The sequence below is a fragment of the Tachysurus fulvidraco genome, chromosome 17 (assembly GCF_022655615.1).
Source record: "Tachysurus fulvidraco isolate hzauxx_2018 chromosome 17, HZAU_PFXX_2.0, whole genome shotgun sequence".
In the NCBI taxonomy this organism is placed as follows: Eukaryota; Metazoa; Chordata; class Actinopteri; order Siluriformes; family Bagridae; genus Tachysurus; species Tachysurus fulvidraco.
In genome coordinates this window covers 20,522,162-20,545,566 of record NC_062534.1, presented here as the reverse complement: position 1 = coordinate 20,545,566, position 23,405 = coordinate 20,522,162, and the positions used below count along the sequence as shown (strand labels likewise).

The 23,405-nt window shown below is 39.8% G+C and overlaps 3 protein-coding genes across 4 annotated transcripts; 1 reads left to right on the top strand and 2 right to left on the bottom strand.

The window, feature by feature from the left end:
• Positions 1–708: 708 nt before the first annotated feature.
• usb1 (U6 snRNA biogenesis 1) lies at positions 709–5,507 on the bottom strand. Its single transcript, XM_027135626.2, has 7 exons — positions 4,813–5,507; positions 4,538–4,719; positions 3,151–3,334; positions 3,003–3,056; positions 2,561–2,666; positions 2,401–2,484; positions 709–1,002 (listed from the first exon to the last, which is right to left on the bottom strand). The coding sequence occupies exons 1-7, from the start codon at positions 4,887–4,889 to the stop codon at positions 898–900; spliced, it is 792 nt and encodes a 263-aa protein (XP_026991427.1). The 5' UTR covers positions 4,890–5,507; the 3' UTR covers positions 709–897.
• Positions 5,499–13,008, top strand: znf319b (zinc finger protein 319b). Its single transcript, XM_027135619.2, has 2 exons — positions 5,499–5,866; positions 8,376–13,008. The coding sequence occupies exon 2, from the start codon at positions 8,696–8,698 to the stop codon at positions 10,508–10,510; it is 1,815 nt and encodes a 604-aa protein (XP_026991420.1). The 5' UTR covers positions 5,499–5,866; positions 8,376–8,695; the 3' UTR covers positions 10,511–13,008.
• Positions 12,607–23,361, bottom strand: ccdc113 (coiled-coil domain containing 113). 2 transcript variants are annotated; one of them, XM_027135621.2, is made up of 8 exons: positions 23,206–23,361; positions 21,475–21,586; positions 21,160–21,324; positions 19,765–19,920; positions 16,186–16,422; positions 15,278–15,385; positions 13,623–13,778; positions 12,607–13,222 (listed from the first exon to the last, which is right to left on the bottom strand). In XM_027135621.2, exons 1-8 carry the CDS (start codon positions 23,262–23,264, stop codon positions 13,124–13,126), a joined length of 1,092 nt encoding a protein of 363 aa, XP_026991422.2. In that variant the 5' UTR covers positions 23,265–23,361; the 3' UTR covers positions 12,607–13,123. The 2 variants fall into 2 exon arrangements, with proteins under 2 accessions (XP_026991422.2, XP_026991423.2); XM_027135622.2 differs by lacking the exon at positions 12,607–13,222 and having other exon boundaries at positions 13,623–13,807.
• Positions 23,362–23,405: the final 44 nt, after the last annotated feature.

The following is a 23,405-nucleotide window of genomic DNA, read 5'->3' as shown; positions in this document are numbered from 1 at the left end:
CACATGGGATATTTGGATTATAAAACATTACAGTATACAAATGTAGAAGAATTAAGAATTCGGAGATGAGCACATGACAGTCTTTATGACTATAGCAGCAGCAGTAGGGGGCACCGTGTTTCCCCGTTATTACCGTTATTATTACTGACGCACAACCCGCTAATCTCTGAACGTGATGTAAACACAGATGCAGCAAAATAAAACGTCCACTGAGCGGAGTCGACACGAGGTCACGTTAGCGTTCGCATTTAGGCTAAATCATTATGATTATTGGTTGCAAAATAAAGGTCTGTAATAATGTATGTTGGTTGTGGTTATATATAGTGACTATTTAAGACCGTAAATCAATATGGTGGTGAAAAATGTCCCCGAATTAGCTGTTTTGTGAAAGCCTAAGCGTCGTTCATGTTCCTAGTCTCACTCTCTCCGTCACAGACTGCATGGGTTTAGTGTTTGCAGTAATTAATGTATGCAGTTTCAGCAAAGTAAACAAATAAGTTGTTCGTTTTAAGACACCCGTCTTATTTTCTCTTGCACATTCATTATTCCTTTTTTTTTTTAAAGAAAAGAAAAAGTCATTCTTATCCGATTACTCGATTAATCCTCAATTACTAAAATAATCCATAGCTGCAGCCCTAAGCAGCAGTGCATTAGATATAAATCTTCAGTATCCGTGTAAGACTGACAATAAACGTCAGTACAAAAATATATATTGAAATAAGGTACTTTAATACGTCCTTTATCGCCAGCCACAACATTTTCCATGCGGTAGACTTCACACTGTAAAATTGTACATTCATCAAATCTTTAGCAAAGCGTCTCTGACTCTTCTGATTGTCTGGAGTGTCTGAAGGCTTTAGTCTATTATTACTGTAATATCCTTCCAACTGTATTGTGTCACTTTATTGGGAACTGATAGAATTTATTCCCGGCTTTGCAGCGGAGCTCCTTGCACTTCAGCCTTATCTGGAAAGGTTCATCTTCGTGGCCTTCCATGAGACTCTGGACAGAGAGAAAAGGAAACAGTTCAGGGGTTAAAACAGGTCAGTAACATGGGTGGGATTCAATTGATATGAAAAATCGGACAGGGTCGATTTAAATATGTTTAGGAAGTGACGGATGCTTGTTTAGCTGCTCTCATTAATATTAGAGAGTGTGCGCTATGATTACTGCTCCTGAACAAGTCAGAGCCTAGGGCAGGGCGATATGGCTGAAAACTGTATCACGATATCAGTGTTTCATGTCGGTCGATATTGATAATTATTGCTATTTTTTATGACCCATTTAAAATAAGTTAATTTAAACATTTTTACTTAAAACTTAACCTTCCTCTGATCATAATCCCCTCAGTTATTAAGGCAGAAATGTCTTAAACTCAATATAAAACTCAAATAATTAAAATGTAAACATAAGTCTAAAGTCACAATGAACACTTAACAATTATCTCTTAACATTTAAGGTGCAAAATGAAAGAAAATGTAAGAAATGCTTAATGAAGTGTAATAAAATAATGCAAAGCGTTAAATATAAACCTGAGAATTTAGTGAGAGTTTAGTGCTAGGATGTTCACTAGCTGTTCACCTTCTGGTGAATAAAGTGTTTTAAAATATGTGCAGTGTTTTGTAAACAGAAATAAAACTGAGGTAAACTGAGATACATCTGTAATATAAAAAACAAACCTGATACACGACAGTAACATTGTTTGAAATATAAAACCTGCAGAAATATGAAAAAGTAGCTGACTTTTCCTTTTTTATTTACAATTTCATCGCATGATACTGTTACATGATTGGCTGTTTGTGTGTCACTCCCTACGTTGCTAGGTTACCAGAGAGTGAGTGTCTTTGTTAATGAAGCCAAACGTGCTTCGCAACCTCTGTTTTCTTCGGACGAAAAAGAAAAAAATATTGAACGTTTTATCGAACACATTTTTTATTGATATTGATCACGGGTCTATCGCGATACATATCGTTATCGTTTTATTGCCCAGCCCTATCAGAGCCTCCCTGACCTCGAATTGTAAACAACAATCGTGTGATATTCACGATTCCTGATCACTGAGGCTCACGGCTCACAAACACAGCAGTGAGTCACAACACGACCCGAGCCGAACGAAGCACCCATACAGTCTTCTCAGCCAGAAGTATTTATTTTCTGCTATTTATTTTTGTTTTTCATTGACTTCTTCTGAAGTCATGTTCGGTCATGAGCGTTTCTGTGAAATCTCTGTGTGTCTGTAGAAATCGTTGCATTGCAACTCCAGCGTTTCTCCTCTATGTCTACGTCTTTGGAATTAAGGACTCGATTTCTTCCTGTTCCTTTTTTACATTTAAATTCTTCGGAATATCCGTTTAGTCAAAACGTCGGTCATCGGTAACGAATAAAATCACAGCACTGTACCTGCAACTCTGCTAAACACGTATGCTGCAGTTTTTCAGCAAAGTCACCAACACACCAGGCGAGACTCAAGTGAAACGACGGATCCTAGAAGACATCGTAAGTGAGCAAATGAAAGCAAAGGTCGAGTAACATCTGATTCATCTTGATCAAATCTGCCGACCTCATAGTAAGTGCTGAGGTTGAACTCTTCCATGACCTTGTCCACACTTTTCGCAACTTCAAGAAGCTGCATGTGACCTGTCGAGATTTCCATACCGAGAAAAGTCCTGCAGAGGATGAGAGGTCACAGTGAGGAGCGTTTAATCAGGGGTCTGAAAGACGGCTCAGCGGAAGCGAGAATATAAACGACTTATTTTATGTTGCTGGGAAGTAACGTGACTGTAAACATGCAAGAAACATTCGTTTTTAGGTATTTTAGGTCATTTTAGTTTTTTTGCTCCCCTATTTGCTTAACTATATGGGCAGTGGTGGCTCAAATGGTTAAGGCTCTGGGTTGTTGATCGGAGGATCGGGGTTCAAGGCCCAGCACAGCCAAGCTGCCACTGCTGTGCCCTGTAATTCACTTACTTTACTAAAATTCATGTAAGATATGAGAAACTTGCCTAGTTTTTTCTTGATTGGAGTAAACCTTCAGTTTATCTGCGAGACATACAAATCTGCAAAAAACAAAAACAAAAAGGCTCACAGTTAATATACGTCATGAAGCAATTTTAAGGTTAATGGGGTAATTTATAGAAAACAGGTCCAGACCCACTGCATGTTGCCAGCGCAGAACGCAGCGACTGAACGAACGGCTGAATCCAATGGTGTCGCAGAATCACCGTCTGAGAGAGGCTGACGTGAAACTCTTCGGCCCGGGTCAAGGTGACGCCATGAGCTGCGGCACAAACCCGCAACTCATCCAGCAACTCCAGAAACACTTCTTCAGGCTCATCTGAAACAGAACCTCAGATTCAGGCCAATATTTAACACACCACTGATTGTTAAAAAAAAAAAAAAAAAAAGACTATGTCAGTGGGTCACAATCCTGTCCTCACTGACCCTCACACAGTCCACAATCACATTTTTCAGAATCTGAAGCACGAGTACAAAGTCCATAGGTGTGTACTCCGCTTGAACCTGTTCTTCATACAACATGGTCAAAAGTATGTGAAGACCTGACCGTCACACCCATATGCACTTATTAAAACAATAACATATTCCAGGGCTGGTTTGCTTACTTTAGCACCTTCTACTCTTCTGGGAAGACTTTCCACTAGATTTTGGAGAGGGCTGTGGGCATTTGAGCTCATTCAGCCACAGCACTAGTGAGATCAGGCACTGATGTTGGATGTGGAGGTCTAAGGTGCAGTCAGTGTTTCTGTTCATCCCAAAAGTGCTCAGTAGGATTGAGGTCAGAGCTCTGTAACAGAACACTTGAGGTATTCCGCATCGTTCTAGGCGAACGCATGTCTCATGAACGCATTTCGCACATGAGCTTTATCGCACTGGAAATCCTAATACTGTAAAATACAAAGACCTTCTAGACATTCACGTGCTTCTAATTTTGGTGAAAAATGTTTGTGAAAATCCTGGAAAAAAAAATATGCTATGAATGTCAGGTCTCCACATATACCTTTAGCCATTTGTATATGAATGTTTTTCCTACTCTAATGCACCTAATTCTTATATAGGCAGCTAATTATCTGCTGTATTAGGACCAGACTGGGGAACATGCATCAGATTTTACATTAGATCGCTAACACTGAACATACAGTATTTATACTGGTCAGCGCTGTTTCTGTTTACCGTCTTTTGTGTATCGTCTTATAATTTTTTGTTTGCACTGTCTTTTGTCCCACACTGTCTTGTCTGTCTTGCCCTGCACTGTTTTCACCAGGTTGCACAATTGCACTTTAGGTGGCTAGGACTAACTTACTAAGCTCCTTAGCTCTGTCTTTGTTTTATGTAGCATCATGGTCCTGGAGAAACATTGTCTCATTTCACTGTGTACTGCAACAGCTATATGTCTGTACTTTTGAGAGTCACAAACAGCTGGAACCAAATTCCTTGTGTGTGTCAACATACTTGGCCATTAAACCTGATTCTGATATGGTTGAAATGACAATAAAAGCGTCTTGACTTGACTGAGTCTTACATGGCAGATAGACATACGTAGCCCAGTTGCCTCTCTCGTGTTGGAAAGACCTGAGTCGACCTCCATGTTGAGCTCTGTGATCAAAGTGCTGCTCTTCTGAGTCTCTGAACATCTCCATCACTGAGGAAGGCAGAGGAAGGCGAGTCTGACGTGAGCCTTCATTCTTTCCTGGATCTGAAACCCTGGATAAAACACAAGTGTTCAGTTTCACTCCATGAAAAAAACAACAACAAAAAAATAAAGTTATTTATGACTAATGCTGAGATGCACCAAACCTGGTTTCATTATTATTTCTGTTTGTAGCAACGACTTCATCTTCCTCATCAGAGCTGCTGCTGTAATTAACCAGCATGCTAACACACAAATAAACAGCTTGAAATAAGTTACACGCGTAAATATAGCTTCATTGACAGGCGTATTAACACAACATCCTAAACGACCAGCTATAAAAACGTGTAGTAATCGAAATATAGTTTAAATATGTTGTTTTTATCCCTTATTCAATAAAAAGCACAGAGAAGTTTGGAACTGAAAGGCGAAGTGTTGCGTCGTCATAAAGTCCCACCTGCAACAATTATCGACCGCATTAGTTCCGGAATCGTGGTAGAAATATTCAACAAATGTTTTTTTTTTTTTCTTTGTTGATAAAAGTAATAATTAGCAAGTCGTATTTAAGGTTTTCAACGATCTCAGTAGAAAAGGTTTAAAAGTTGGCCGTTTTAAAACGTTTTTAAGGACGAATTCGTCTCTCCACAGCCATGATCCGTTTCGAGCCAAAATATATCTGGCTACATTTTTTTTTGTAATAAATAACAAAATAAACGTGTTTTTAAATAAATAAACTTCGTTTTCGCTTTGTGTATTTGATGATAAGTTTGCATTTGTTTAAAATAAAGCAATCTGCCCCATGTTTCCGGTGTGTTCTCTGTATGATGCCGATTATTTATTATTCAGGTTCCTGTTGGGGGGTTTTTTTGGTGGTCAAACGGAGCCTTGTGCTGCTGTTGCTGCTGCTGCTATGAAACCGAAATTAAGTTAAAAAAAAGCGCGTAAATACGACTTTTTAACCCGATGAGTCGATCTCTTTAGACTCTCACCACACGCAAGTTACGATTGCTAGTTGTTTATAGAAAAACCGTTCCGACTTTCGCGGTGCTTTTTTACAAGCGGATTAAAGTGAGCGGCCTGCGGCGTCCAGCGAGCAGGAAAATCCGCGGATCAGATTGTGGCCTTCGGTCGGTTACGAAACCGGAACATATTTTAACACATTTTAAAAGAAGAGAAATTAAACAAAGTCTGATGCCAATTTGTGTTCTCGGAAACGAAAAGGTATGTAAAGAAAAAACATAATAACGTGTTTAAACGTTTATTTTTAGTAGAAATAACGATATATGCTGACGGCTAATGCTAATAGCTAGTTAGCCGGCTTGCTCTCCGGTATCAATGATAATTTTTTTCATTTTGTAAACAGCACATGAGCGTGTAAGATGTCTTATTTGTTTAGTTTTAACATTAAGGTTGGTATTTTCTTTTTTGTACTTTTCTTCGTGCACTCTATATTCGTTTCGTGTGCAAAAATGTAAACCTAGCCGAATAGCTGCTATTGCTAATGCTAATGTAGATAAACAAGTGGCGTAAATGTTTGTTTATTCAGTTGGTAAGTAAATAAACGGTGCAGTTTCTTATTCTGCCTGTTGAGAGTGTGAGGTTTTTTCTGAGTATTTCCAACCCCCAGACTTTATATTAAATTATTTTATTTATTTTATCTCGTATTAAAGGCAGAGATGGTTCATTTCCAGGCAGAACAATGGGAGTTCCAACGAGCAGCATCATCTTCTTCATACTGACCGGCTGCAGAGTTTTCCAACTTTCCTCTTGTTTAATTACTGATTTAAACACTAATCACTGACTCAGACCCATCACTGATCATGATTAATGATGTTTTGTTTTTATAGCACCCTTACATAAAAAATAAATAAATGCTAAAAAAACAAAGATTGATTCAAATACCAGTTCAGCACAGAGTTAATTACATGTAAATCAAATCAAATGTTTGGATTAGAACCGTATCGAATAAACGTGTCACATCTACGTGCAGAATTAACGCAAAGGTATCAACGGTAGGTTTAACACATTTGGAGCATGAATTCTGTCTCTTTCCAGGAACCTACGACAAGCCAGCACTTGATCCTAAAACCCCAAAGTGGATCAGAGTCTGTCAGGCTTTCAGAGCCGTATGCTGTTATCGATCCGTTACGATCTTGAGACTTTGAGGTGTTGCACTTGGAAATGTTTGAGGGCAAGAAGGATTTCAAGCTGAGAATCACTCTGAGATGTTTCTCTGAATTAAAAGGAATTAAACAATAGTTAAAATCTATGTGCTTGGTTTCCATGTTCACCTGGGTACAGTAGATATATTTTTCTTTCTCCTCCATTTTCCTAAATTTTAAACCTGATTTTTTTTTTGTCATGTCAGCAGTGTGAGTTTGCCTGCCTTATATGGAGTTTTGTGGGTGTCCCTGAAAGTAAATCGGCAGTGCTGTGTATCCCCTGATAATTCACAAGTGATTGTCTGTCATTCATCGCCATAGACACCCAGCTCAAAATTTCCAGTTCTGTTTTCCAGAATTTACAATACAAACTCTGCTTATCGATTCATAAACAAGGCTCATTGTCAGTATTCGTCACATTATTGTTATAAGCTGAGACGAAAAAAAAAAGAAATTCTGGTCAGCAACGTTCTATTTGTGTGTGCTTGATGATGAGCATTGTGATTGAACATACAATGAGCACTAGCTGAGGTAACATAATGTGTTTCGAGGAGAAGTGGAAGTGAGATCGTAATGTTGAGAAGGCAGTAGAAAGCGGGGTCTTTCCACTTGTAGATTTTTCTCCGTATCTATATTTGCTTACTTGTTTATTGGAAGTAAATGTCCGATCAGCTTGATTTAATGCAACGTGTTTAAAAACAAAAGCTGAACGAACATACAGCATTTTAGTTGTAAAACATGAGCTGTAAATAATAACACACACATTTACAAGGTAGGACCAGAATTAGTGAAGTACAGATAAGTAAAGGAATGTAGAGTAATAATGATGAATGGGTTAAAAACATGAGAGCAGGTAGATAGTAATTCATACATTAATCTATAGATTTACAAGTGACACAATCATTACAGCTTTTTGAAGATTAATGTTATCAGTCTATAGAATGTAGTCTCTCTTTATTTATTTTTTTTTAGACTTCACAATTCAGGGTTAAACTAGCTTTAGAAATAGATCTGGTCCAAATTGCACTCAGAAATGTGCAGCTCAAATGCTAAAACTCTTTCCTTACTGAAAATGTCAATAAGCCGGCTTATATGAACTTAAATTTTGTCTGTATTAATAATTAGAAAATTGAGTCACAGTCGTGGTAGTAAACCTAAAAAAGTGAAAAGTACCATTAAATACATAACATTAAATATGGGGTATTAAAATTTGTCTCCTCTGCATCTGTCAGCCTAAACGTTACGTAAAAGTGGACGTCCCATTAAGACACGGGCTACAAATGAAACTATTGTTGTATATATGAAATACTAAAAGATGCATTTTCTCCGATTTTGTTTCCTAAAACAAACGTTTTAGTATTGAAGGGTTCTGTTAATGTTACGGTTACAGCTCAATTCTCATGTTGTCCTTGACTGATAAGAGGATGAAAGTATGGATCAGGGCCAAGATTAATTAAAAAATATCTTGGACACGTTCACCTTAGTCTTAGCAAGTGCTAACAAATTAGATAAAAACTGAATTGTGTGACTTATCACAAATAATTCATTGACTGATTTCCTCTTTGCAGGAGTGAACACGTCTGAAGGAATCTGGTGGAACTGGTGTGCCTGTGATCGTCCATCTTCCATATCTTGTTTTTCACGTTGCGAGGATGCCCCCCACAGTGTTCTGAGCACATTTTAGAGCCAGCAAGTTCTCCTGGAGGTTTGAGGTGTAATACATCTCCCAATTTCTCACCTGTGGTGGTCCTACTGAGCCGTCAAAATTAGTTCCTCGTTGCCCCCCCACTTGTCGCATCGCGGCCAGTCCAGCAACCCTTTCCCTCTGGAGTCACACGCCAAGCGGTCCCACTACGGCACCAAGCTGAATCCGTACACACGGGCACGGATGACGGAGGCATGGCAGCAGCATGCTGTTGCCCCGCCTCCTGTCGTCCACACCATCCCGCCAGGAGCAGAGAACGCACTCGGATGCGCCGTGTACGGCATAGTGCTGCAGCCAGATGCCCTGCAGTCGCAGCAGCAGCAGCAGCAACATCACAGCCAGCAACACAGCCAACAGCACAGCCAGCAACAGCATCCGTCTCAGGCGCAGCAGCCTACGTTGCAGGTGGGGAGCGAAGGAGGCCACAAATGTGGCGCGTGTGGCCATGACATCTCACATCTGGCCAATCCACACGAGCACCAGTGCATGGTAAACCAGGACCGCTCATTCCAGTGCACACAGTGCCTGAAGATTTTTCACCAAGCCACAGACCTCTTGGAACACCAGTGTGTGCAGGTGGAGCAGAAACCGTTTGTGTGTGGTGTGTGCAAGATGGGCTTCTCTCTGCTCACGTCGCTGGCACAGCACCACAATGCACACAACAGTGGAAACCCCATGAAGTGCTCAATCTGCGAGAAGACCTACCGGCCTGGGTCTTCAGGAAACGCCACGCCAACGTCTTCAGGCAGCAATCCTGCTCAGCCTTCCGGTGACGGTGCATCAGCAAGCAGCAGCGCAGCAGTTGGTGCTTCTGGACAGCCCACCTTCGAGTCCTCGGCCCCTTACAGGCCCTACAAGTGCTCTGTTTGCTCAAAGGGTTTCCGCCACCTATCAGAACTTACACGACATGAGCGTGTTCACACGGGCGAGAAACCATACAAATGCGATACGTGCGACAAGAGCTTCAGCCAGCAGTCCCACCTGCAGCACCACCAGCACACGCACAGTTCGGTGCGAGCGTTTAAGTGTGCCGTATGTGATAAGAGCTTTAAGCACCGCTCACACCTGGTGCGACACATGTATGCGCATTCGGGAGAGCATCTGTTTAAGTGCAACGTGTGTGAGCTGCACTTTAAAGAGTCATCCGAACTGCTGCACCACCAGTGTCAGCCGCAGGGCACGCGGCCATTTCGCTGCGCCACGTGTGGGAAGGGCTTCAAGCGGCCGTCCGACCTGCGCCAACACGAGCGCACACACTCTGAGGAGCGGCCATATCACTGCGATGACTGCCAAATGAGCTTCAAGCAGCAGTACGCTCTTGTGCGTCACCGCCGCACGCACACAGCTTCGGGAGACCGACCGTTCAAGTGCAACCTGTGTGACAAGGGCTTCCTGCAGCCCTCACACCTGCTTTACCACCAGCACGTGCACGGCATGGACAACCTGTTCAAGTGTGCCTCATGCGGCAAAGGTTTCAGCCAGTCGGGCGAGCTGCTACGGCACAAGTGCGGTGAAAGCTCAAGCCCGCCCATCAACCCGGACAAGCCGTACAAGTGTGACGTCTGCGGCAAGGCCTACAAGAAAGCATCAACGCTGCAGCGCCACCAAACCACACACTGCAACGAGAAGCCTCTGAAGTGCTCGCTGTGTGACCGTCGCTTCCTCTCGTCATCCGAGTTCGTTCAGCACCGCTGCGACCCGTCACGTGAGAAGCCGCTCAAGTGCCCTGACTGCGAGAAGCGCTTCAAATACTCGTCAGAGATGAACCGTCACCGGCGCGTCCACACCGGCGAGAAGCCGTACAAATGCGCAAGCTGTGATAAGGGCTTCAAGCAGAGAGAGCACCTTGCCAAACACCAAAGCGTTCACTCCAGGGATGCACAGTTCAAGTGCGTGTGGTGCGGAGAACGCTTTGCAGATCTCGGATTGCTCCAGGAGCACACGGTCCAACACACTGCTGAAGGAGGCGGATACCCAGTTTCTTCCCTTATTCAGTGACCCTCCTGTTGTGTCCCTCTGTTGTTTTTAGATAGCTCCAAATACTAAGCAAGTGGTATATTCACTTCCTTACCTACATATACAGGAATTACCCCATTTTTCCGTTGGACACCACTTCATCTCGGACAAGCAATAGGTGCTGAAATTTCGAAGCATCGTTCTCTTTCCAGCCTTGATTCAAAGCTCCATTTTATTACAATTCAAGGGAAAATAATGAAGGACAAACACTTTCCATGGCGAGCAGAGAGAGGGAGAGACGAAGAAACGTCTCAGTCTGGAGTCTTTATGCCAGTCTTTCAGTTTGGTATTTAGTTCAATCACTCTTTTATCCATCAGAGCACGAGTTTATATTTAAAAAAAAATAAAATAAAATAAAAACATTAAAGAGAGGGAAAAATAAAGGAAAAGGGTGAAGGAAAAAAATGATATAGTTGACAGTAGCTAGTGCGTTTTAGATAGTGTTTGTGTGCTTTTTATTTTTATTTGCAGCTACAGATCCCTTTCTACCAATCAAGAATGAGTTGATGGGAGACGGGTCAGTCCCTAGCCATGCTCTGAAATGAAGAATACTGTAAATACGTCCTCACGTCACTGTTCCAAACTGTATTGCCTACTTTTAGACACCTTGGCTAGGCGACGCTGACCAGACGTTCCGTAACAGACGGGGGTTTGCCTATATTGTGCTATTACAATATTATGAACTGTTCACGCTGTCTCGTTCGTGTGTGTATGCCCTTCAACGTGCAAGAAATTGTATGTACCAAAAAAGGAAAAAAAAAAAGAGAAAGTACTGTATGATTCCCCAGAATGGGCATGTTGTAAACCAGGTAGTCCATCACCGTCTCCGCATTTCACCGCAATTATACATAAATATATACTATATAGAAATATATACGTTGCTCATTTACACATACAGTTCATATTCCCACAAGTGTGACTGTCCTGAAGCAGCTTTGTGTTACTGTAAGTACATAGGATAGTATGTATACGTCACGTTTTCTAGTCCTGTCTTTAGTCTTTCTTAAACTTTTTTATAGATTTTTTTTTTATTATTATTACTATTATATGGAACTCTATCAAATTGTCCATTAACCTTTTTTCCTTCCTTTATTCTTTTTTTTTTCTTTCTTTCTTTTTTTATTTGCTTGGTAGATTTCTAGGCATTTGTTTATGAAAATGATGATGACGACGATAGTGGTGACGGTGTCATACGCGAGTAGTTTTGTGCACCTTGATGATTCGTGCTCGTTCCCTCACAGACGAGGAGCCGGGCTTTTGTTTTTCCGTTCTTTTTTTTTTTTTTAACCCCTCATTCAGAACCAGCTTTGAGAATAGGTCAATGTCACAACCTCCCTTAGCGTCAACCAGATTTTGACTATGACTCGTGACTATGACTCTGTATAGTAGCATGAGCGAGATTTCTACAGCCTGTATAGATTTGTTATATTTCCTGTTGACTTGCCTGCGTTTATACTGTAAAATGACGCCCCCGCGTGTGCCGTCTTTCGTTTTTTTTTTTAGTATGAGAACAATTTCCTTTCGCTCTGTGATGTGAGATGAGTGAAGGTCGAAGCCATCGCTGCCCTCTCATCCAACCTACGTTGTTTAGTGTCCTTAATTTGCCGACAGTCAACAAGTCATCATTTTTGCACCCTAGACCTTGAGCGAATGTGGACGCCAGTGCAGAATAAACGTACGCAAATCTCTACATCTCCTAATTTTGAACTCCCAAGGTGGAGGTGGTAGTTTTGCACAAGCGAGGTTGTGTGGCACTCAATAATTTTTTTTAATCTTTTTTATCTCCATTTTCACATGGCTGTGATTGACGAGCAGGCCTCTGAGGGCCGTGCAGTATTATAATTAACGCCTGCCATGTGGAAGTCGGAGCTCTAGCTACATTTGGCCTTAAAAGCATGAGCGATTCAGGGTGTATCCATAGCCTCCATGTTTATATTGTGGTTTTCATTTTTTATATATATATATATTTTACATATACACTCTTAATTAAACATGTTTTTCAAGAGGTGTCTTTTCTCCCCAAGGCATTAAAAGTTTGACTCAACAGGCGGTCGGGATTCAAGAAAAAAATGTTTGTGTTTGTTTTCACATTTCCATTGTGTATTCTTTTTTTTTTTCTTTTTTTTTTTTTTTGTTATTAATATTGTTTAAAATTTCTATATAAATATATATACTTGGTAGGAGGGTCAGGGCCACAAAGGAAGGGATGCTGGGTAATAAGGACGATGGGGGGACATTCTGGCTGGAGGTGAGGGGTTTTTGAGCGTCTGTGGTCCTGCACTCTGCCTCGTGCATGCCTGCTGTGTTAGTTCCTGTAATCTGTTTTAAAAACTCCTCTTTAGCTTTTTCAAATTGTAGACTGTGGATGAGTTAGTAAGAAAAATTTCATGTGGAGATGGATGTGACATTTATGCTAAATATCTGTATGTAGCATTTAATATACACAGCACTAACTAATAAACTTTCTCATTAATAACGTGTGGGGTTTGGAATTTGAATGTTTTATTTCAGCCGGGTTCGTGGAAAGATGATGTGCAGGTCCATTTTATAAAGAATGAATAAGGCATATGAATATTAAATAAGGATTCAGGTCGATCAGTCGAAAGGTTGATGGGATTGTTGATCAGGGATTAGCTCTTCCTCGCTCTTACTGCAGCCTGCCAAGTCTCCTGGACTCTTAGTCTTCGATGTCATCTGCAGATTGTACAAAGACAACTGTTGTGTATTTTGTATTTTCTACAATATAGAAAAGCATGTGGCTAATCTCTTTACCTCTGTCTGTAACAATGAGCTACACAACCTTGGACTCATTCCATTCATCCCCTCACAGAAAACGTAAAACAATCAGGTATTAGAACGATGAACCTGATTAATATAAACTTCATCTGTTCTTATAGAAAATTATTCAACAACCTCTAGCCAGAATTGAGATTTCAGCAGTGATGTGGTGTATTTATAAACCTAAATGAGCCTGATTTATCCTTAATTATGAATTAAAAGGCTTTCCAAGTGATTGTCACGCTGAGACACTTTAATAAACCATGCTTGGTCCTTCAACATAGTTAGCTGAGATTGTAATTTTGCCTCGGCTCACCTTAGCAATCCTCACTTTACGCTCCATGGACTTGATGGTCTGCCTGTGTCGATCATTCGTGGCCTTGGACTCGACGTATTCCATGACATCTGGGACGCGGAAATTAGCCGACTGCTCTTTCAGCTTCTTATTCAGATCCTCGGCCTGAGCTCGCTCCTGCGTACAGGACACACAGAGAAATGTGTCTGTATAAAAATAAATAAACAATAATAATTGTCTGAAAATACATTCAGCTCACATCTCAAAAAATGAAGGTTATAACACCCCTAATGAAGTAGGAATGCGGAAAACAAGTCAAATTATTACACATTATATTTTGGGGTGTTTTTCCTGTGTGTGTGCGTGTGTGCGTGTGTGTGTACGTGTTTCATAGCTCCAGGGTTTCCCAGTTACATCCCAAGCTTGTGTCATTTTCTGACTGGTGTTTCATTTGCTTTCCATATTATTGTTGGTCTCCAATTTCCTCTCAAAAGCATCCCGAGATGTGGATGCACTACACTAAATTGCCCCTAGATGCACCGTGACCCTGACCAAGATAAACGGGTTACTGAAGATGAACGGATGATTGAACGCCTTTCAAACCAGACTATTCTGATCTTGATATATGCTCGAACAGATTGAGATCTGAGGAATTTGGAGGCCAAATCAAGACCTTGTGTACTTTATATTCCTCAAACCATTCCTGAACCATTTTTTGCAGTGTGGCAACGTCCAGTATCGTTTGCAATGAAAATGTTTACTGGGTTTGAAAAAATGTATAGGTAAGTGGTACAATCACAAAAACGCCAGGACCCGAAGTTGGCCAGCAGAACGCTGCACAGAGCACCATACCGCTAGCTTCTTGTACCGCATCCTGGTGAAATCGCTTCCCCAGGTAAGTGACATATACACACTTGGCTGTTCACACGATAGAAAAGAAAGCGTGATCCATCAGATCAGGTCACCTTCTTCCACTGCTCCAGGGTCAGTGGATCGGGATTAGCATGGATACTCTGACTGGTGTACACTTAAACAGCCCCACAGGGAGGAAGCTGTTTACTGCACGAAATATTGTTTAAACATTCAGTATTTACGCTGGTCGGTCGGCTCTGTTTCTGTTACTGTTTATTGTCTTTTGTGTATTGCATTTTTTGTACTTTTTGTATTGTCTGCACTGTTTTTTGTACTGCACTGTCTTTGTCCTGCACTGTCTTGTTTGTCTTGTCCTGCACTGTTTGCACCAGGTTGCACAGTTGCACTTTATGTGGCTAAGACTACTTACATGTCCTTAGCCCTGTCTTTGTTTTATGCAGCACCTTGATCCTGGAGAAACGTCTCATTTCACTGTGTACTGCAAAAGCTATATTTGGTTGAAATGACAATAAAAGCTTCTTGACTTGACTGTGATGTTCTTTGTGTCCTGGCACCTTTTCTATCAGAGTCGGGGAAATCTTTTTCCGCACTTTGTGCTACAGTAGCTCTACAGCTAGCCTTCCATCATCATTCGCTTCAATGAGAATTGTCCACCTATGGGTTGTCCTTCCTTGGACCACTTTTGGTATTTACTAAACCACTGCATACTATAAACACCTCACAAGACCTGCTGTTTTAGAGACCGCCATCACAATCTGTCCCTTTGACAAAGTCGTTTTTCCTGCTTCCAACACCATCCTCACCTTCTCGACCTTTTGCTGTTGCTCTCGGATCTTTGACAGCTTTTCCTCACGTGAAGCGATTTTTCTGCTCAGCGACTCTGATTCCATCGCTTCCTTCTTGAGACGCTCCTGCAACCGAGAAACACCATGATGAGTCAACACGGGTCTCTTTATATTCTCAGCATGGTGCTTTTATACAGCAGTGGTTTATGTTTAATAGTGCTGTGCTGGACACTGTTTTGGGGCTGGAACCATTTTTAAAAAAAGAAACTAAACATACAGTTCAGTATCATGTTTTGTGTACGTTACAGCTTCTCTTCAAGTTGTATGTATGAGCTCAACTGATCTGTTGAGAGATGATTGCATTTAAACTTTTTCTTTTGTACAGTATTTGAAGTAATCTTTCATTTATCTCAACATCGCTAAGAATTTATGGTTTATCACATGTTTCTATAATAACTCATTCACTGCGACTCTAACCGACTTCTAGACGTTTATTCGACCTTTATAGAAAAAACTAACACTTTTTTTTGTCTAATTAACATTAAAATTAGAGGTTGTTGAGGGAAAGTGTTAATAGCTGCTGTATTGTACGTTCTGCAACACTGTAGAAGATTCATGGATAAAAACATGGGTGCTACACATGGATTAAAAAACATGAGAAGTCATTCAATAATACATCAAATCACTCTTGATCCTGAAGAGCAGAGTTTTTCTATTTTGTCCTGGAAAATCTTTTGTGCTGCTCATGTTAGGAAAGTCAGGAATGGATGTTAAGCAGAATCTGACATGCAAGAAACGACAAACTTTTAAATGTGTAGAACGTTATTGGAACCCACGTGGCACCTTTTGTTAAACCAAATGAGATAAACAGAACATGGCATCCTCAAGGTAAACAGAACGTTGGGGCTTGTGTTCTGGATCTGTACCTTGTAAAGGTTCAATACTTGTTGGCTCTTTCGAACCAGCATTCTGTGATGCAGCAGTTGCTCCTGGAACTTCTGCAGAAACTCGCGGGACTGGGTGTTCTTTTGCACCAGGTGCTCCAAATCGATCCTGGACAGCTTCTCTTGCATCTGTTCCTTCTTCTGCACCATGATTTGCTGCTTCCAGTTTTGTATCTGCAAAAACTTGTTTCTCCTGTGCATCCGTTCCGTCAGCACTTCCTGCAGGAGCGAACAGGGAAATGTGGCCACAGGAAAGTTGATTATTTCATATTTTTCTTTACAGCTTTCATTTTGAAAAGAGAGATATTATTATCTGGGTATTTTCCTTTCTGGAAAGTTTCTGCTTTCAGACTTTAGGAGGTTGTGCCTCACTGGTCAATATGCCCCTTGCCCTAATGAAAAAATGAACAGTTGTTCATTATGGCTTCATCTTTACTGAGGTTCTGTTAAATTTTTGTGTATCACTGCTCAACTGAATGTGATTCCAAGACTAGAAGACCTTTTGGCAGTAATGGAAGTACGATTTACCTCAAAGCTCCGCTGTATAGCTAACACAAATCTCTGTTCACCACTAAACACTGCAAACCGAACATATTTACTGAGACATTAAACTGTGTTTTGGTCTTTCAACACTCAGATTACACAAAATAAATATTAGATATTTGTTTGCTCTTTGTATTTTGAATGGTGGCAGGACGAGACACCTGAACGGATATAAGGTTATAGTGAGTAGAAATAGTAATCAATGGGAAGGTGGAAAAAAGTCATGATGCATTAGACCAGCTAGGAGTAAATGTGGTCAAGCCTCAAATTTTAAAATGGGCTTATTCTGTATTTCTAAGTATTTTTCTGTGATCAGTTAAAAATACCCAGAGTAGCTAATTAGCACCATTCAGTAGCAGGTCTGACAAATTGCCTTCAAAATAAGCGTCTTTTTTATAATATTTTGAGGCTAGATTCATATTTTTGTTTGGATTCTGAAAGAAATATTGGGCTGGAAATGTAGACAAAATCTGGCAACCCTGGTTAATATTATTACCTCTTTACACACAATCTGCTAGTATATCGATATCTATTCTGGGATTATTCTAAAAAATGAGTAAAAAATATTAAAGACTTAATAAAACCCCAAATAAATAAATAAATAAATAAATAAATAAATAAATAAATAATAAAGTATATGCATACAGGTGCATCTCAATAAATTAGAATGTCATGGAAAAGTTCATTTATTTCAATAATTCAACTCAAATAGTGAAACTCGCATTTTTTTGGTCTCTTGTTTCCAGAGCCGATCCTGACCTCCCTGGGGCCCTAAGCAAAATTCTGCTAAGGGGCCCTCCTACCTGACCTGTGAGCCATGTAAACCATTTGCCACACATTCACACTTGACACCCCACTGCTCCCACTATAAATCTCCCTCCTCTTAAAAAAAAGTTTGCTCCTAATGAATATGCAATAGCAGATATCAGATATGTTTTTACTAGTGTAAAATGTAATTCCTGATATCAAAAATATGGTTACTTCTAGAAATCAGACTCTTAATATTTACATTTTAAGTATTGAAAACTGAATTCTTGATATCAAAAATCCATATCATGTGAGTGTATAAAAGCTAAAATGGCTTGCCATACCATATCACTGTTTTATAGTATGCACGAGAGCAGTACTTGATCCCTGATGGTTATTATTTAGGGATGTGCATTCATATTGACCTGGCATTATGCCCACTCCAATGTAAATCCATTGGTTTCCATATTGCATTAACGTTGCTGTAACCTTTATTGAGTGACTATAAACATTGTCATTTAGGAGTGCTATCACGCTACTTTTTGTATTGGTCCCCACACAGATGTTGCTGCTGGAAAGCGCGCGTTTAATTCCTGCACGATTGCACGCGCATATGAACGCATGTGCATGTGCAGCACGGAGATCGAACTGCCGTTTATAAACACCGCTGCCTTTGCGCGTTTATTCACACGAATGTTCACGCAATAAATTGTTGTGTGACAGACAGACAGGCCAAGAGATGCACTGACAGCACTGCACAGCTAATTTAGCTAGTCAGATAGAGACTAGAGACAGAATCACATCAACTTTACTTTACTGTTATTTGCTCTTGCTGACAACAAACCTGAAGAGAACACACGTTTACCTGGTTGCTGTTCTCACATTTCACTCTCATTTTGTTTCTTTTTTCTCTTTTCATGGTCAGATGGATAGCTCCGCTTCATATGGTCATCTACACAGTAAACATTAACATTAACGCGCTGTAAAATGAGGCGGGGGAGGCGGGGCCTTGCGTAATTTGCGGGGCCCTACACAACTTGAGTAGTGAGTGTATAGGGCTGATCGGCTCTGCTTGTTTCCCATTTTCCTCTTGACAATAGCCCATAGATTTTCTACGGGTTCAGGTCTGGTGAGTTGGCTAGCCAGGCAAGCACACCAACACCATGGTCATTTAACCAGCTTTTGGTGCTTTGGCAGTGTGGGCAGGTGCCAAATCCTGCTGGAAAATGAAATCAGCAACTTTAAAAAGCTGGTCAGCAGAAGGAAGCATGAAGTGCTCTAAAATTTCTTAGTCAACAAGTGCAGTGACTTTGGTTTTCAAAAAACACAGTGGAGCAACACCAGCAGATGACATTGCACCCCAAATCATTACAAACTGTGGAAACTTAACACTGGACTTCAAGCAACTTGGGCTATGAGCTTCTCCTGCCTTCCTCTAGAATCTAGGACCTTGGTTTCCAAATGAAATACAAAACTTGCTCTTATCTGAAAAGAGGACTTTGGACCACTGGTCAACAGTCCAGTTCTTCTTCTCCTTAGCCCAGCTAGGATGGCTCTGACATTGTCTGTGGTTCAGGAGTGGCTTAACAAGAGGAACACAACAACTGTAGCCAAATTCCTTTGTGTGTGGCGGCTCTTGATGCCTTGACCCCAGCCTCAGTCCATTCCTTGTAAAGTTCACCCAAATTCTTGAATGGATTTTGCTTGACAAGCCTCTCAAGGCTGCGGTTCTCTCGGTTCGGTTGCGCATCTTTTTCTTCCACAATATTTCCCTCCACTCAAATTTCTGTGAACATGCTTGGATACAGCACTCTGTGAACAGCCAGCTTCTTTGGCGATGAATGTTTGTGACTTATCCTCCTTGTGAAGGGTGTCAATGATTGTCTTCTGGAACTGTCAGGTCAGCAGTCTTCCCCATGATTGTGTAGCCTAGTGAACCAAATTGAGAGACCATTTTCATGGCTCAGGAAACCTTTGCAGGTGTTTTGAGTTGATTAGCTGATTGACATGTCACCATATTCTAATTTGTTTTGCGTGTTTTTGTTAAATGTGAGCCAAAATCATCACAATTAAACTACTTCAGTCTCCCTGTAATACAGTAATATTATGAAGTAATATTCATGAAGTAATACATGAATTTCACTATTTGAATTAGTTTATTGAAATAAATGAACTTTTCCACGATATTTTAATTTATTGAGATGCACCTGTATAATCATAATGAAGGTTTATTACTAGTTTATTACTAGGGTTTATTAATACGCATCTTACCTTGGCTTTTATTTGCCGCTCGATGTACCCGATGATCTTTTGTGCCCTTTGTGCCTGAACCGGTGTGATCTGTCGAATTTTAGCAACAAACTCTTCAAACTCATGCCTCTCCCTCTTAATCTGGGCCAGACGCCTGTCCGAGTTTCCTATAGCAGCCTGACAGGAAGAGAAACATTTATGGTGGTGGTCATTGCCTCTTATTACCTTTTTTTGGGGGTGGGAAACAGTTCTGTATTATTAAACTTCTCATATCGTTCAAACAACATTAATGATTAGTAGTAATCATTTGTCAAGTGTGTGAGCGAAAGAAACACAAAACAATCTGTGCCATGAAAACAGAAAGCCTCCATTACAGAGTTGGATTCATGCGTCATCCATAAAGAAATTTGTTTTGTTTTTAGCGCACGGTTAGCAATTCCGAATGAACTGCATTTAAAATAAAATAAAAGCATTTACATCCTCACACTTTAAATTCGCTATCAAAATAACATTCCCACAAAGTGCAGGCTAAAGTAGTTAAACACAGAACACTGGATGAAATGTTTTAACATAAATCCATAAAAAAAAACGTGATTTTTAATTTGGAAACTTCCTTTTGAATTTCCAACACTCAATCCTATAACATTGAAGGATGATATGCAGAGTCTGAATGCTTTTGCAAACCCCAAAATTCAAGTTCGCTTCAAAATTCTGTTTCAGACCTTATGACAGAAAATATTGTTTACATTAATAATAGCATTTCTAATGTAACATCTGTCAAGAACATCCTCACCAAATTTCTTAGTGTGCTAAAATGCAAAAATCCAAGTGTGTTTCTGCACTGCTTATCCTACACCAGGTCTCAGGGAACCTGTAGTCTATCCCAGAAGATGCACAATGCTGGGGACACTATGGACGGGGTCCCAAATAATCACATAGCACAATTAATTCAATCAGCCTACAACACATATCTTTGTACTGGGGGCAGAAACTGGAGTACCCAGAGGAAAAGCACAAGGAAAACTTGCATCATATATTGATCATATACTGAGATATGAATTTTGGAAGAAGTGATAAACTACATAGTTCACTACACAATGGGTGGGGATGTGGTAGCCTAGTGGTTAAGGTGTTGGGCTACCAATAGGAAGGTTGTGAGTTTGATTCCCATGTCCACTGCATGGGCCCCTAAGCAAGGCCCTTAACCATTAATTGTGTAAAAAAAAGAGATAAAATGTAAGTTGCTCTGGATAAGGGTGTCTGCTAAATGCTGTAAATGAATGAAATGATATGTACACACTGTCAGTATGGCTCTCAAAATCTCACACTAAAGTGTTGTCTTTAGGAAGGTGATGATTAAAGCTGTCTCTTGTAGCTCATCGTGTGTTTTGTCGAATTCACATATTAAATGATAACCTTATAATAATTGACATTTGTTGATAAACTGGTGGTGTCGAACGGCTCCAGCTCTTTCCTCGCCTCTTCCAGCTCTCTCTCTGCGATGTAACACTTCTGTTCCAGTTTCAGGAGATTCGACGGCTCCTGAGATGTTTCGCTGGTTTCAGATAGCTCTCCACACCCCTTACGCCACGAACACAGAAACATCATTTGTTTGGAATTAGCCAGAATCCATATAAGAGAAGCTATATAATCTATTTAGCTTCTGTATCTCCACAGAAATGACTTTTTTTCTATTTAACCATTAACGTTATGAGTCGTTATGACAATCACCGCTTCCTTCTCCATCTGGGATGCAAGTGGTGAGCCCAAGCTGAGCGAGTCCAGCCGACTGAGGAAACACTCGAACATCTCGTTCTCTGTCTGGAGAAAGGCATTTGCGCATCTGGAAAATCCCAACCATCGGAGATACAGAGACATGAAAACAAAAGACACAGAAAATGTAGAATTGTAATAAGAAGTTATTAATAAGACATTAATAATTAAGATATGAATAATCTTCTTAATCATCCTATTATCAGTATAAGATGATGGGGAGAGTCTTTCTGTGATAATAATTCACTAATTCACATAAATTAATAAAAACCTGTAATAGCTGCTATAAAAATCAATACATTTTATCAATTGTATCAATAAAAACTTCTGACCAATCAGATTGAAGCAGATAAAGTGCGCGTGTAAAGTGTGTCTTAAAAAAACGTTAGAACTTTAAGGATGATGGTTAATAGATTTTCTGAAAAATAAAGATAGTGTTTGGAATATATTTCCTAATTATATATTTAACTCTATTGGGGACATAACATTTTTGTTGAAATGCAATTTTTCTGTTGATAAAATTCCGGTTAAACTGTCTGGTTTCTGTAGGCAGGCCCTGTTAGCATGGAATTTCATCTATAAACGCAATTTTTCACCACACAGTTATTGCATTTGGAATAACAAAGACATATTATTTAAAAACAAATCACGTTTTTATTAAAACTGGATTAATGAAGGGATTATTTTGGTAAAACTGCTGTTAAATTCTGATGGGTATTTGTTGTCTTACGCAGAGTAAGCTTGAAAAATTCCAACTACCAGTTAAACCAAGAGATTTTGCTATTGTTTTTGATGCAATTCCAAAGAGTGTTGTACTTCTTTTAAAGAATTCGAGTTCTTTGCAAATTAATATAGATGACTTTTGTGGTAGTTTATACATCGGCAATGTTAATATCTTGAAACAAATGTGTAGAAATAATATTATAAGAAATGCCCTCTGTTCTGTTTCTTTCACTGCAGCAAGGTTTTTTTTGGTCTTCCTTATTTGGTCATATATACTGGGACAAAACATGGAAAATACTGAACAAGTTTTGTGTCAACAATAAAATTAAGGAGGTGTCTTACAAAATTCTACATAGGATTTATCCTGTTAAACATATTTTGGAAAGATTTAATCTTAATATCTCTTATGCTTGCGAATTTTGTGGTCAGGAAAAGGAAACAATTTTGCATCTGTTTTACCATTGTATCTACTCAAGACTTTTTTGGAAGGATATTGAAAATTATATTAGTAGAAAATTGGGTTGTGATGTGTTTTTTTTTATTTTGAGGGAGATAATTTGAAAAATAATGAACGATATATTATACAACTATTCATTGTATTAGGAAAGTACCATATACACAAAACAATGTGGGCCCTTTGTAAACCAAATCTGTCCCATTTTATAAATGATTTCAAGTTATACAGTAATCTTCTGAAGAAAGTAAAAAAAAAAAAAAAAAGCTCAGAAAACGTGATATTTTAAAAGAATTCAAGTTTTTGTAACTTTTTTCCTTTCTTTTTCCTTTCGTCTCTGGTAGTCAATGTGACTGATACCTCTTGTTGTATGGCATTGAACAAACTGTGTGTTTATGTTTGTCTTTTTGCAATAAAAAAATAAAAATTATATATATATATAATTTCAGAATTGTTTTCTTTATTAAGAAGATCTTTACAAATAGATTGTTCGCTTCTAGCAAGTTCCTTACCTTAATTCTTCCACTTGATTTAAAGCTGACTTTGTACCGTCTTCTTTGCTCTCCGCCATGGTTGCTAAGCGTAAACGCTACCGTCGCTAAGGAAAAAAATACCATGGCAACCTATTTCTATCACTTCCGGTACTCAATCCCGCGAAATCTACAGTGTTCTTCCGGGTCACTTTATTGCGATCTGTTTCCCTATCTTTCCA